General features: G+C 34.7%; 1 protein-coding gene across 1 annotated transcript; it reads right to left on the bottom strand.

The window, feature by feature from the left end:
- Positions 1–592: 592 nt before the first annotated feature.
- LOC144892882 (uncharacterized) lies at positions 593–15675 on the bottom strand. The gene is made up of 11 exons (XM_078781223.1): positions 15601–15675; positions 13852–15560; positions 6475–6478; positions 3226–3262; positions 1995–2027; positions 1889–1894; positions 1586–1602; positions 1377–1412; positions 1102–1139; positions 937–988; positions 593–622 (listed from the first exon to the last, which is right to left on the bottom strand). Exons 2-11 carry the CDS (start codon positions 14952–14954, stop codon positions 593–595), a joined length of 1356 nt encoding a protein of 451 aa, XP_078637349.1. The 5' UTR covers positions 14955–15560; positions 15601–15675.
- Positions 15676–15883: the final 208 nt, after the last annotated feature.

Below are 15883 nucleotides of genomic sequence, written 5' to 3'. Positions count from 1 at the left end.
GGGCGAGCTTGATGCCACCCATGCACAGCTCATGGAAGCAGGACAGACGTTCTTCTGTGCTCTATATGGTCAGCAACAGGGGACCACTATGAGTGAGGCGAGGTACCATATGTACACAAAGAAGGTTGGAAAGCCGCTCAAGGTCATGTCGCTACCACCAACAGACCAAAATCTCTTCCTGCACATCTTGCACACTCATCTGCAGACTATACTCGCCAAATCTGCTGACCAGCAGGCTCCACCTGAACTTGACATCACGAAGTATGGGTGGGAAATCAAAGATGGCACCCCAGTACCAGCAACCTCTGATCAGCCCCCAGGACCCCAAGATCTCATGTATGTAGTGCGGTGCAGCTGTAAGGCGGCGGGGAAGGCGTGCGGCAGTGAACGTTGCAGCTGTCACCATGGAAAGATATCATGCACTGTGTACTGCGCTTGTGTTTCTAGTGACGCTTGCTTGAACCCCTTCACGACAGGAGACGAAGACCAAGATGAAGTGGAAGAGGAAGGAGAAGCAGATGTGGTAAATGACGAGGAAACTGATCATCTTGATCTTGCATTCGGCTCTGATGATGAATGGGAGTGATCGCCGTTAATGAATAAACACTTGACCACCCTCGTTCTGAAAATGCAATTATTATTATATTAATAATTTTTTGGCCGAAAATGACCTTTAACTTGACCTTTGAACCTGAATCTGACCCCAAATCACACAATTAACCTCAGAAATCGAATCCTCACATCGAAATTATACGGAAAAATGTATCACACGTGATGGAAGGTTGATTGGTTGAAAAGTTATTTTCCACCTCCGTCCGCAGCGGCCATCTTGGATTTATGCCAATTAATCGGAGTTCCCCAAGGTTGACACTCCAGCAACCAAGCTAAATATTTTCTATAGACCCATTCGAGTATGAAACCATCAAAAAACAATACACTTCTCATGAGAACAAGGTTTAGTACAGAACATATCTGGGTGGCAAACGGACTATTCACCACAACATGAAAAAGCCCTGTAAAAATTTAAACTCACACTTTATTAAAAACATGCTCTTGGTATTCACCACAACATGAGAAAGCCATATAAAAATTAAAACTCACACTTTATTTAAAAACATGCTCTCGGTATTCACCACGACCTGAAAAAGCCATATAAAATTAAAACTCACACTTTATTAAAAACATGCTCTTGGTATTCACCACAACATGAAAAAGCCCAATAAAAATGAAAAACTTACCGATTATTTAAAACATAATCTTGGTATTCACCACAACATGAAAAAGCCATATAATAATTAAAACTCACTTTATTTAAAAACATAATCTTGGTATTAAACCACTACATGAAAAAGCCATATAGAAATTAAAACTCACACTTTATTTAAAAACATGCTCTCGGTATCCACCACTACCTGAAAAAGCCATATAAAAATTAAAACTCACACTTTATTTAAAAAAACATGCTCTTGGTATTCACCACTACCTGAAAAAGCCATATAAAAATTAAAACTCACACTTTATTAAAAAACATGCTCTCGGTATCCACCACTACTTGAAAAAGCCATATAAAAATGAAAAGTCACACTTTATTAAAAACATAATCTTGGTATTCACCACAACATGAAAAAGCCATATAAAAATGAAAACTCACACTTTATTAAAAACATAATCTTGGTATTCACCACAACATGAAAAAGCCAAATAAAAATTAAAACTCACACTTTATTAAAAACATAATCTCGGTATTCACCACTATATGAAAAAGCCATATAAAAATTAAAACTTACAGTTTATTTAAAAACATAATCTTGGTATTTACCACAACATGAAAAAGCCATATGAAAATTAAAACTTACACTTTATTTAAAAACATAATCTTGGTATTCACCACTACCTGAAAAAGCCATATAGAAATTAAAACTCACAGTTTATTTAAAAACATAATCTTGGTATTCACCACAACATGAAAAAGCCAAATAAAAATTAAAACTCACACTTTATTAAAAACATAATCTCGGTATTCACCACTATATGAAAAAGACATATAGAAATTAAAACTTACAGTTTATTTAAAAACATAATCTTGGTATTCACCACAACATGAAAAAGCCATATAAAAATTAAAACTCACACTTTATTTAAAAACATGCTCTTGGTATTCACCACTACCTGAAAAAGCCATATAGAAATTAAAACTTACAGTTTATTTAAAAACATAATCTTGGTATTCACCACAACATGAAAAAGCCATATAAAAATGAAAACTCACACTTTATTAAAAACATAATCTTGGTATTCACCACAACATGAAAAAGCCATATAAAAATTAAAACTCACAGTTTATTTAAAAACATAATCTTGGTATTCACCACAACATGAAAAAGCCAAATAAAAATTAAAACTCACACTTTATTAAAAAACATAATCTTGGTATTCACAACATGAAAAAGCCAAATAAAAATTAAAACTCACACTTTATTAAAAACATAATCTCGGTATTCACCACAACATGAAAAAGCCAAATAAAAATTAAAACTCACACTTTATTAAAAAACATAATCTTGGTATTCACAACATGAAAAAGCCAAATAAAAATTAAAACTCACACTTTATTAAAAACATAATCTCGGTATTCACCACTATATGAAAAAGCCATATAAAAATTAAAACTTACAGTTTATTTAAAAACATAATCTTGGTATTCACCACAACATGAAAAAGCCATATAAAAATTAAAACTTACTCTTTATTTAAAAACATAATCTTGGTATTCACCACTACATGAAAAAGCCATATAAAAATTAAAACTCACAGTTTATTTAAAAACATAATCTTGGTATTCACCACAACATGAAAAAGCCAAATAAAAATTAAAACTCACACTTTATTAAAAACATAATCTCGGTATTCACCACTATATGAAAAAGCCATATAAAAATTAAAACTTACAGTTTATTTAAAACCATAATCTTGGTATTCACCACTACATGAAAAAGCCATATAAAAATTAAAACTCACACTTTATTTAAAAACATGCTCTTGGTATTCACCACTACCTGAAAAAGCCATATAGAAATTAAAACTTACAGTTTATTTAAAAACATAATCTTGGTATTCACCACAACATGAAAAAGCCATATAAAAATTAAAACTCACAGTTTATTTAAAAACATAATCTTGGTATTCACCACAACATGAAAAAGCCAAATAAAAATTAAAACTTACACTTTATTAAAAACATAATCTCGGTATTCACCACTACCTGAAAAAGCCATATAGAAATTAAAACTTACAGTTTATTTAAAAACATAATCTTGGTATTCACCACTACCTGAAAAAGCCATATAAAAATTTAAACTCACACTTTATTTAAAAATCTGCTTTTCGTATTCACCACAACATGAAAAAGCCAAATAAAAATTAAAACTTACCGATTATTTAAAAACATAATCTTGGGTGCAACTAGGCATATGGAAGAACCCTATTGAAAATTAGGTCGCCACGTCAAAATCCAAGATGGCCGCCGCCATGTATGTCTGAACCTTGTGAGCGGAATGTCTTGAAAAATAAATGAGCAACTAACTTCTAATCCGGTGTGTGGGTGTATCTCGGCATAAGGAAGAACGCTATTGAAAATTGGGTCCCCACGTCAAAATCCAAGATGGCCGCCACCATATACAGGGAGTATCAAAAAAAAGGTAATCCGAATTCAAGGGGTTAATATGCAAAGGTTATTTAGTTTGACAATTTACATGTGGTTTACCAATTATGAGGAGATCCTCAGCTTTCCATTGATGCCTTTCATGCATCATTGCTGTCACACATGACCGAGTACATGTTCATTGAAAATGACAAGTTCAAATCGCATTTTTACAAGTTTGGCTGATTGATGCAAGACAGTTTTAAATGGGCGCATTACTTGTCGACTGCCAAGTTGATTATGTGAAATTGTTAAGCTGGTCTGGTAATCGTCGGTTGCGTCATCCTTTGTTTAAGATCGGTATTTAATATGGGCCTACAGTGTATGGGTTTAGAGACAGTCTGAGTCATTGAAAAGATGGTTCAACTTACGACTGAACAGCGGACCTTCGTGGTTACAACCTTTCACCAAACTGGAAGTTTGCAGCAAACTCTTGATGCCTTCAGGGAACGTTTCCCAGAATGGGAGCCTCCAGCAGCTAAAACCATCTGGGTGAATGTTAGAAAATACCAAGAGCATGGCACTAGCCTCAACAACAACAAGGAGAATTCTGATAGGAGGCGCACTGGGCGATCAGAAATGAACATTGCAGCAGTAAGGCAGCAAGTTTTGGAGCATCCTTGGGATACCAGCGCAAGACGAAATGGGACGGGATTGCCTTCAGCAACATTCAACCGAATCACAAGACTGGACCTCCACCAACATCCATATCGGATTCACATCCGGCATCAACTTACGCCAGGGGATTTTGCCAGGAGGCTGGTGCTTGCCAGATGGTTGATAGCACATTGTGAAGCAGATGTCAATTTCCTGCGGTATCTCATTATCGGCGACGAATCTGCTTTCGCCATGGACGGCAAGGTCAATATCCATAATGTTCTTGAATATGCACCAACAGGACAACCCCCAGAATTTAATTTTGACACCAACATGAATCGACAAAAGTGGACTCTTTGGTTGGGACTTTGTGGAAGTGGTCAGGTGATCAGACCATTTTTCTTTCAAAGGAATGTCAATGGTTACAGGTATCTGCAGATGATCAATGATGAAGTTTTAGCACAGCTGGAGGAGAACTTTGAGCGACAGGTTCGTGGTGTCTTCAGTTAGCTCTGGTGGGCCCAAGATGGCACCCCAGCACATCATCTTATCGCTGTCTGAGATCGACTGAGGGAACTCTTCGGGGGACTGAGTCATCGCCCTCAACCATGCAGTGGAATGGCCGCCAAGATCACCTGACCTCACACCATGTGATTATTTCCTTTGGGGACATTTAAAGAACAACGTGTTCGTAACTCCTCCCCGTGATCTTGACGAAATGCAGGGCCGTATTTGACATGAAGTGGATGCTTTGCGCAATGACCCGGCTATGGTGAGACGAGCAGTTCAGGGCATGCTCCGCCGCCGTGAGCTTTGTGTTGAAAGGGGAGGTGGACATGTTGAAGGTGTGGGTGCATAAAGGCCAATCATTCCTGAGAAAAATTCACATCTGACGTTCATTTTGCACCAATTATCCTGACTTGCATCGATTAGCCAAACTTGTAAAAATGCGATTTGAACTTGTCATTTTCAATGAAAATGTACTCGGTCATGTGTGACAGCAATGATGCATAAAAGGCATTAATGGTAAGCTGAGGATCTCCTCATAATTGGGAAACCACATGTAAATTGTGAAACTAAATAACCTTTGCATATTAACCCCTTGAATTCGGATTACCTTTTTTTTGATACGCACTGTATGTGTTTGAACCTTGTGAGCGAAATATCTTGAAAAACAAGCGTTTCGCCTTGGTCCCCCGTCGGAGAAGTGATGTGAGTTGCCAAAGTGGAAGTCGCAAGGCGGCCATCTTGGATTTTGACGTGGCAACCCAATTTTCAATCGCGTTCTTCCTTATGTGTAGATACACACACACACCAGATTATAAGTTAGTAGTTCGTTTATTTTTAAAGATATTGTGCTCACAAGGTTCAGACATACATGGCGGCGGCCATCTTGGATTTTGACGTGGCGACCCAATTTTCAGTAGCGTTCTTCGTTATGCCGAGGTGCACCCACACACCAGATTAGAAGTTAGTAGTTCATTAATTTTTTTCAAGATATTCCGCTCACAATGTTCAGACATACATGGCGGCGGCCATCTTGGATTTTGACGTGGCGACCTAATTTTCAATAGGGTTCCCAGTTGCACCCACACACCAAATTAGAATTTGGTCCTTCGCTTATGCACGCACGCACGTCCGCATGCACGGACGCACGCACGCACGGGAAAATCATAGTCCCCCTTTCGCTCCGAGATGCGACAGGGGACAAAAAGCCATATAAAAATTAAAACTCACTTTATTTAAAAACATGCTCTTGGTATTCACCACAACATGAAAAAGCCATGTAAAAATTAAAACTCACAGTTTATTTAAAAACATGCTCTTGGTATTCACCACAACATGAAAAAGCCATATAAAAATTAAAACTTACATTTTATTTAAAAACATAATCTTGGTATTCACCACAACATGAAAAAGCCATATGAAAATTAAAACTTACACTTTATTTAAAAACATAATCTTGGTATTCACCACAACATGAAAAAGCCATATAAAAATTAAAACTTACATTTTATTTAAAAACATAATCTTGGTATTCACCACAACATGAAAAAGCCATATAAAAATAAAACTTACAGTTTATTTAAAAACATAATCTTGGTATTCACCACAACATGAAAAAGCCATATAAAAATTAAAACTCACACTTTATTAAAAACATAATCTTGGTATACACCACTACATGAAAAAGCCATATAAAAATTAATACTTACACTTTATTTAAAAACATAATCTTGGTATTCACCATGACATGAAAAAGCCACATAAAAATTAAAACTTCGTTTATTTAAAAAAATAATCTTGGTATTCACCACAACATGAAAAAGCCCTATAAAAATTAAAACTTACACTTTATTTAAAAACATGCTCTTGGTATTCACCACAACATGGAAAAGCCATATAAAAATTAAAACTCAGTTTATTTAAAAACATGCTCTTGGTATTCACCACTACCTGAGAAAGCCATATAAAAATTAAAACACAGTTTATTTAAAAACATAATCATGGTATTCACCACAACATGAAAAAGCCATATAAAAATTAAAACTCACACTTTATTTAAAAACATAATCTTGGTATTCACCACAACATGAAAAAGCCATATAAAAATTAAAGCTTACAGTTTATTTAAAAACATAATCTTGGTATTCACCACAACATGAAAAAGCCATATAAAAATTAAAACTCACAGTTTATTTAAAAACATAATCTTGGTATTCACCACAACATGAAAAAGCCATATAAAAATTAAAACTTACAGTTTATTTAAAAACATAATCTTGGTATTCACCACAACATGAAAAAGCCATATAAAAATTAAAACTCACAGTTTATTTAAAAACATAATCTTGGTATTCACCATAACATGAAAAAGCCATATAAAAATTAAAACTCACAGTTTATTTAAAAACATAATCTTGGTATTCACCATAACATGAAAAAGCCATATAAAAATTAAAACTTACACTTTATTTAAAAACATAATCTTGGTATTCACCACAACATGAAAAAGCCATATGAAAATTAAAACTTACACTTTATTTAAAAACATAATCTTGGTATTCACCACAACATGAAAAAGCCATATGAAAATTAAAACTTACACTTTATTTAAAAACATAATCTTGGTATTCACCACTACATGAAAAAGCCATATAAAAATTAAAACTTACACTTTATTTAAAAACATAATCTTGGTATTCACCACAACATGAAAAAGCCATATGAAAATTAAAACTTACACTTTATTTAAAAACATAATCTTGGTATTCACCACTACATGAAAAAGCCATATAAAAATTAAAACTTACACTTTATTTAAAAACATAATCTTGGTATTCACCACAACATGAAAAAGCCATATAAAAATTAAAACTTACACTTTATTTAAAAACATAATCTTGGTATTCACCACAACATGAAAAAGCCATATAAAAATTAAAACTTACACTTTATTTAAAAACATAATCTTGGTATTCACCACAACATGAAAAAGCCATATAAAAATTAAAACTTACACTTTATTTAAAAACATAATCTTGGTATTCACCACAACATGAAAAAGCCATATAAAAATTAAAACTTACACTTTATTTAAAAACATGCTCTTGGTATTCACCACAACATGAAAAAGCCATATAAAAATTAAAACTTACTCTTTATTTAAAAACATAATCTTGGTATTCACCACAACATGAAAAAGCCATATAAAAATTAAAACTTACACTTTATTTAAAAACATAATCTTGGTATTCACCACAACATGAAAAAGCCATATAAAAATTAAAACTTACACTTTATTTAAAAACATAATCTTGGTATTCACCACAACATGAAAAAGCCATATGAAAATTAAAACTTACACTTTATTTAAAAACATAATCTTGGTATTCACCACTCTATGAAAAAGCCATATAAAAATTAAAACTTACTCTTTATTTAAAAACTTAATCTTGGTATTCACCACAACATGAAAAAGCCATATGAAAATTAAAACTTACACTTTATTTAAAAACATAATCTTGGTATTCACCACTATATGAAAAAGCCATATAAAAATTAAAACTTACTCTTTATTTAAAAACATAATCTTGGTATTCACCACTACATGAAAAAGCCATATAAAAATTAAAACTTACACTTTATTTAAAAACATAATCTTGGTATTCACCACAACATGAAAAAGCCATATAAAAATTAAAACTTACACTTTATTTAAAAACATAATCTTGGTATTCACCACAACATGAAAAAGCCATATAAAAATTAAAACTTACACTTTATTTAAAAACATAATCTTGGTATTCACCACAACATGAAAAAGCCATATAAAAATTAAAACTTACACTTTATTTAAAAACATAATCTTGGTATTCACCACAACATGAAAAAGCCATATAAAAATTAAAACTTACTCTTTATTTAAAAACATAATCTTGGTATTCACCACAACATGAAAAAGCCATATAAAAATTAAAACTTACTCTTTATTTAAAAACATAATCTTGGTATTCACCACAACATGAAAAAGCCATATAAAAATTAAAACTTACACTTTATTTAAAAACATAATCTTGGTATTCACCACAACATGAAAAAGCCATATAAAAATTAAAACTTACACTTTATTTAAAAACATAATCTTGGTATTCACCACTATATGAAAAAGCCATATAAAAATTAAAACTTACTCTTTATTTAAAAACATAATCTTGGTATTCACCACTATATGAAAAAGCCATATAAAAATTAAAACTTACACTTTATTTAAAAACATAATCTTGGTATTCACCACAACATGAAAAAGCCATATAAAAATTAAAACTTACTCTTTATTTAAAAACATAATCTTGGTATTCACCACAACATGAAAAAGCCATATAAAAATTAAAACTTACACTTTATTTAAAAACATAATCTTGGTATTCACCACTATATGAAAAAGCCATATAAAAATTAAAACTTACACTTTATTTAAAAACATAATCTTGGTATTCACCACTATATGAAAAAGCGATATAAAAATTAAAACTTACACTTTATTTAAAAACATGCTCTTGGTATTCACCACAACATGAAAAAGCCATATAAAAATTAAAACTTACACTTTATTTAAAAACATAATCTTGGTATTCACCACTATATGAAAAAGCCATATAAAAATTAAAACTTACTCTTTATTTAAAAACATAATCTTGGTATTCACCACAACATGAAAAAGCCATATAAAAATTAAAACTTACTCTTTATTTAAAAACATAATCTTGGTATTCACCACAACATGAAAAAGCCATATAAAAATTAAAACTTACACTTTATTTAAAAACATAATCTTGGTATTCACCACTACATGAAAAAGCCATATAAAAATTAAAACTTACACTATATTTAAAAACATGCTCTTGGTATTCACCACTATATGAAAAAGCCATATAAAAATTAAAACTTACTCTTTATTTAAAAACATAATCTTGGTATTCACCACTACATGAAAAAGCCATATAAAAATTAAAACTTACTCTTTATTTAAAAACTTAATCTTGGTATTCACCACAACATGAAAAAGCCATATGAAAATTAAAACTTACACTTTATTTAAAAACATAATCTTGGTATTCACCACTATATGAAAAAGCCATATAAAAATTAAAACTTACTCTTTATTTAAAAACATAATCTTGGTATTCACCACTACATGAAAAAGCCATATAAAAATTAAAACTTACACTTTATTTAAAAACATAATCTTGGTATTCACCACAACATGAAAAAGCCATATGAAAATTAAAACTTACACTTTATTTAAAAACATAATCTTGGTATTCACCACTCTATGAAAAAGCCATATAAAAATTAAAACTTACTCTTTATTTAAAAACTTAATCTTGGTATTCACCACAACATGAAAAAGCCATATGAAAATTAAAACTTACACTTTATTTAAAAACATAATCTTGGTATTCACCACTATATGAAAAAGCCATATAAAAATTAAAACTTACTCTTTATTTAAAAACATAATCTTGGTATTCACCACTACATGAAAAAGCCATATAAAAATTTAAACTTACACTTTATTTAAAAACATAATCTTGGTATTCACCACAACATGAAAAAGCCATATGAAAATTAAAACTTACACTTTATTTAAAAACATAATCTTGGTATTCACCACAACATGAAAAAGCCATATGAAAATTAAAACTTACACTTTATTTAAAAACATAATCTTGGTATTCACCACTATATGAAAAAGCCATATAAAAATTAAAACTTACTCTTTATTTAAAAACATAATCTTGGTATTCACCACTACATGAAAAAGCCATATAAAAATTAAAACTTACTCTTTATTTAAAAACATAATCTTGGTATTCACCACAACATGAAAAAGCCATATGAAAATTAAAACTTACACTTTATTTAAAAACATAATCTTGGTATTCACCACAACATGAAAAAGCCATATGAAAATTAAAACTTACACTTTATTTAAAAACATAATCTTGGTATTCACCACTACATGAAAAAGCCATATAAAAATTAAAACTTACACTTTATTTAAAAACATAATCTTGGTATTCACCACTATATGAAAAAGCCATATAAAAATTAAAACTTACTCTTTATTTAAAAACATAATCTTGGTATTCACCACTACATGAAAAAGCCATATAAAAATTAAAACTTACTCTTTATTTAAAAACATAATCTTGGTATTCACCACAACATGAAAAAGCCATATAAAAATTAAAACTTACTCTTTATTTAAAAACATGCTCTTGGTATTCACCACTATATGAAAAAGCCATATAAAAATTAAAACTTACTCTTTATTTAAAAACATAATCTTGGTATTCACCACTACATGAAAAAGCCATATAAAAATTAAAACTTACTCTTTATTTAAAAACATAATCTTGGTATTCACCACAACATGAAAAAGCCATATGAAAATTAAAACTTACACTTTATTTAAAAACATAATCTTGGTATTCACCACAACATGAAAAAGCCATATGAAAATTAAAACTTACACTTTATTTAAAAACATAATCTTGGTATTCACCACTATATGAAAAAGCCATATTAAAAATTAAAACTTACACTTTATTTAAAAACATGCTCTTGGTATTCACCACTACATGAAAAAGCCATATAAAAATTAAAACTTACACTTTATTTAAAAACATAATCTTGGTATTCACCACTATATGAAAAAGCCATATAAAAATTAAAACTTACTCTTTATTTAAAAACATAATCTTGGTATTCACCACTACATGAAAAAGCCATATAAAAATTAAAACTTACACTTTATTTAAAAACATAATCTTGGTATTCACCACTATATGAAAAAGCCATATAAAAAAATTAAAACTTACTCTTTATTTAAAAACATGCTCTTGGTATTCACCACTATATGAAAAAGCCATATAAAAATTAAAACTTACTCTTTATTTAAAAACATAATCTTGGTATTCACTGTGAAGAATCAGCTCTTCGTTTGCAAAAGAAGTCCACAATAGCCTGGAATGGCGCAGCTTTATTAAAAACCAACTTATACAGATCCGGAGGAGGCCAAGACATCTATAGCAAGAGCCAGTCTCATGCCACGTCAAGCCTTCCTGACAACGCATTGATTCTCATTTACTTATATACGAATACGATTATCAGAAAATCTCCGAGAGAACGAAGCGACTGGCGAGAGTCCCTCCCACCGTTATCATTCGGGGGAGTCAGCCTTTCCTTATCATTTGGACCAATTGTTTCTCTGGGCTCCGAGAAAACAGAAATATAACTCACAAAGAGGAGAGTGTATGCTTAGCCAAACAAACCCATATATTTTATGGGTTTGTGTACATGAGTAATCCAAAGCATGTTTATACAGAGTCATGCGTTGCTGAGATTAAAACAAAATATATATGGTTAACGATCATGTCATTCTACTAGCATTACGCAAAAACAAGCGCATGTGGGCGTGGTTTTACGACCAGCCTCGAAAAAAGCACACGTATACAATTTGTTCAGCATGACCTCAGCGAGCCTTTTCTCATCCAAAACTAAAACGAAGCAAAAAACCCTTTATTAACTTTATGAAATAGCATTTTTAAACATCATATAAATCATAACACATTAGCACCCAACGTCTATAACTGAACTTTAGGCAATAACAAATCTACTACTTGACATTCCTTCCTCTTGTCTCGTCGAGACAAAGTATCTTAAGAGACAACGTGCCACATTGGGCTTTATTGAAAAATAATTGTGTAATGCGGGTATTGAAAAAATAATTGTGTAATGCGGGTATCTCCCAAGGGCATATCGTGCGCCCAAAGCGCCTCGCCCGTGCATTTGGCGAACGTGTCGTGTGGTGCGTGCTCGGAGCCTGAGGGCTCAGAACATGAAAGTCCATTAACGTTTCGGATCCACAACGAAGGTGTCTGGTCCAGATGAGGTTCTGCTCCGCCAGAGGGCCCATCACCTCCCCTGCGGAACTTGCTCCCCCCACCCTTTGCAGACCCAGTCCTTGCAGATCTTCGAGGTTAATCAACGATCATGCCCATGAGGTCCCTCACGTGCTGCTGTTCTGGGGAATACATAATATTGTCAGTATCTTGTGTCTCAATTTCCTGGTCAGGGTACAGAGCGTAAAAATCCGATTCACTTGAAGCATTTGAACTTAAAACATTTGGAGAAAAGAGAGGGACTTCCTTTATGTCAAAGTCTCCCTTGGGCGCCTGGTCGGCTTGCGGGTCTAGGATATCCACGTCGGGTCCCTCGACCGCCAGACCCAGCGTCGCAATCAGATCCATAGTTGGGTTTAAAGGGGGCGTGCAGCTGTCAGCTTGTAATACATAAGCAGCGTTAGCCAGTACACGCAAGGGGTTTATAGCACAAGTATCACAGTCATCACATACACCGTTACAGGCAGCAGCCAGTTCCCACATGGGATCCACACAAGTATCACAGTCGTCACAAAATTCAATACAATTTTCTGGAGCGCTGGTCGCAACTGCCTTGTTGAAGGACCCGTTCAGGTCGACGGCCTCTGTGGTCAGAACCATAGTCGTTGTCGGCGGCTTCTTCACTTTCCATCCTGTAAAGTACTTTCTCATACAGAGGAGGACTAGAGATTTCATTAGTGCCCCCCAAATTACTACCCCGATTATCACAGCCAGTGCGGTCAATAACCACTTCACTATGGTGCCCGTCCATCCCTGGAACCAGTCAGTGAGCCAGCTAAATGTATAAGAATTTTCGCGCGCGATCCGATCGATCGTCAGGGCGTGGCTAGTTTCCCTTAGTCTCACTTCTGCATCACCATTGTACGCATGTGAATTACCGTGTCCAATAGTATGTCATGAGCCGTAGCGGTGTCGTTTGCCACCTTTTCTAGGGTCAAAGCCAATTTGTCTATTCGGAAACTATCCATGACTGTGCCCGCTCCTGGGAAGAAGAAACCAAACACCTTTTCCCATAGACTCCCGTGTAGTTTAGTGGTTCCATCTTCATTCATGACTGACCTCTTATTACGCCTGTCCAAGGACTTTGGGTCTAGCTCATCCAGTATCTCAACGTCAGGAAGAACTGAACCCAGATAACATGTGCCCCCCCAATTATTTGGTAAATAGGGGTAAGCCTTGTCGCCGCATATAAACATTGTCCCATGGGGTGGGACCAGGTGGGTGGATAAGCACTGGAGTCCCTTTACCACCCCATTAATCCTACTAACCCCCCTAGAGAATGTTATAGCCGTTATGTTGTGGTTGTGTTTATCTTGCAGTACTATTCGTAATGTAATCCCCGAGCTCCCTTGTCCCAGCTTCCCGGGGAGAGTGTAGGCGCATTCTGATTCTCCCATACGCAAGTGGCCGGAACCCTGGAGGCAGACCCTCCCTTTCTGTGGTTTGACCCAGACGGGGGCAGGCCTCTCGGCCACATGGGCAATCATTGACGGGCGATAATTAAATTGTCGATTGCAACTCTTGCCGTTGTCAACCCCTTCTCTTTCCAGCGTGGTGACTAAACATGGGGAATCGATAGGTTGTGAGCAGAGGTCATTGAGGGACAGAGGTAGCACTATCATGTGTATTCCTGTGGTGCCTGCTTGGGGAAAGCGCATGCACGACCAGCAGTGTGTCCTATTTTGAATTGTTGCCACTTCCCTGGCCACTTTCCAATATGTGTTTTCACCCTTCTTTGGGGCCTTATTCTGGGGTTGTGGCGTGAGTATGTATTCGATGCATGGTATGTAGTTCTTTTCGCCACCGGCCGCGCCAGGGGTCCAGACGCTGCACCGGACCTGCATAGTCATGCCTTTCTCTAGGCGCGTGCGTGTTTGTAGCTTAAAATCAGGGGTTCCCCATTGGTATCCTGGTTGGGCCAAGGTCTTAATGCTAGCTTGCCCGTCTTCCCGGAACTCTCGTTGCTTTTGTAGTATCATGCCAACGCGTCCAGGCCCTGCCGACAGTGCTAGCCAATTTATGTTCACCCAATTTGTGTGCAGGGCTTTCTGTTCGAAACATGGTAGTGATACTCTTTGTCCCCATGTTACGGTGAGGTGTCGGGTTTCGTTTTCGCATCTATTGGAATCGGAGTTTCCCCTAGCTGCTGTCGCTATCAATAGTATTGTACCTATGATTAGGCCCATCCTTACTGTGGTTGCTGTGGTGTAGTGTCTGGTGCTTGTATGGCCAACTTACAGTGCGTGGCGTGGATCCACGAAGTCTTGCCCTCGCAAAAGACTGCCGTTGGTGTAGTCAGCAACACCTGGACTGGTCCCTTCCACCTTGGTTCCAAGGCGTTCTTGCAGGTGAAGTGCTCCACGAACACCTGGTCTTTTTCCTCTGGTGGAACACCTGGTCCACAAGTCTCCTGGGAGCGCCTGGTCTACAGGTCTCCAATTCATAGATTCAATTCATTCAATTCATAGTTTCATAGAACACCTTTTCTCCAATTTCCTAATCCACTTTTTTTCAAGTGGATCCAATTTTATCCAATATTCAATTTTTAAATTCAATCCCATTTAATCCAGTCCAATTCAAATTAAATTCAATCCTTCTCTCAGCATCCCATTACCTGTTTCCAACATCAATAAAAATAAAATTATAAAATTAATAAAAAATCAATCATCTCAACTCTCAAATCGAATCAAAAAATAAAAATAAACGAAAATTACTTCAGCGAGAGTTTCAACTAGAATTAACACAAACAAACCACCATTAACCTCCATTAACACAAACAAACCACCATTAACCTCCATTAACACAAACAAACCACCATTAACCTCCATTAACCTCCCCCTATTATTTATTTATTTTCACGAATAAACAAATAATAGAAATAACCTGGTTTACTTCCAATTTCAATTCTGGTCAGTTCTGGTGTCTGGTCACACACAATGTTTTCCTCACCCACTGTGATTCGCTCAAAATGGATTCTCACTGTTATGTCTGAAATTCGTCTCATGAAAACCCATTCAAGAGTCCGGTGTGACAGACAGCCAAACACATAGACACGCCGAAGACCCCAGGGTACCCATCAAACTAGCTTGTCCGCAGATCCACAACACAGCGAAAC

The sequence above is a fragment of the Myxine glutinosa genome, chromosome 7, assembly GCF_964187855.1.
Source record: "Myxine glutinosa chromosome 7, kmMyxGlut1.1, whole genome shotgun sequence".
Classification (NCBI taxonomy): Eukaryota; Metazoa; Chordata; class Myxini; order Myxiniformes; family Myxinidae; genus Myxine; species Myxine glutinosa.
The sequence above is the reverse complement of the archived record's forward strand: the minus strand, read 5'-3'. Positions and strand labels throughout refer to the sequence as shown.

Excerpts from the sequence above, each read along its gene's own strand:
- LOC144892882 (XM_078781223.1), bottom strand. The coding sequence starts at position 14,954 with ATGGGCCTAATCATAGGTACAATACTATTGATAGCGACAGCAGCTAGG. Across the intron at positions 989-1,101 it reads AGCATGTTTTTAAATAAAGT|TCCGTTTGCCACCCAGATAT; the intron begins GTGAGTTTTAAT and ends TGTGGTGAATAG. Across the intron at positions 623-936 it reads ACCTTGTTCTCATGAGAAGT|AACGAGGGTGGTCAAGTGTT; the intron begins GTATTGTTTTTT and ends TTGCATTTTCAG.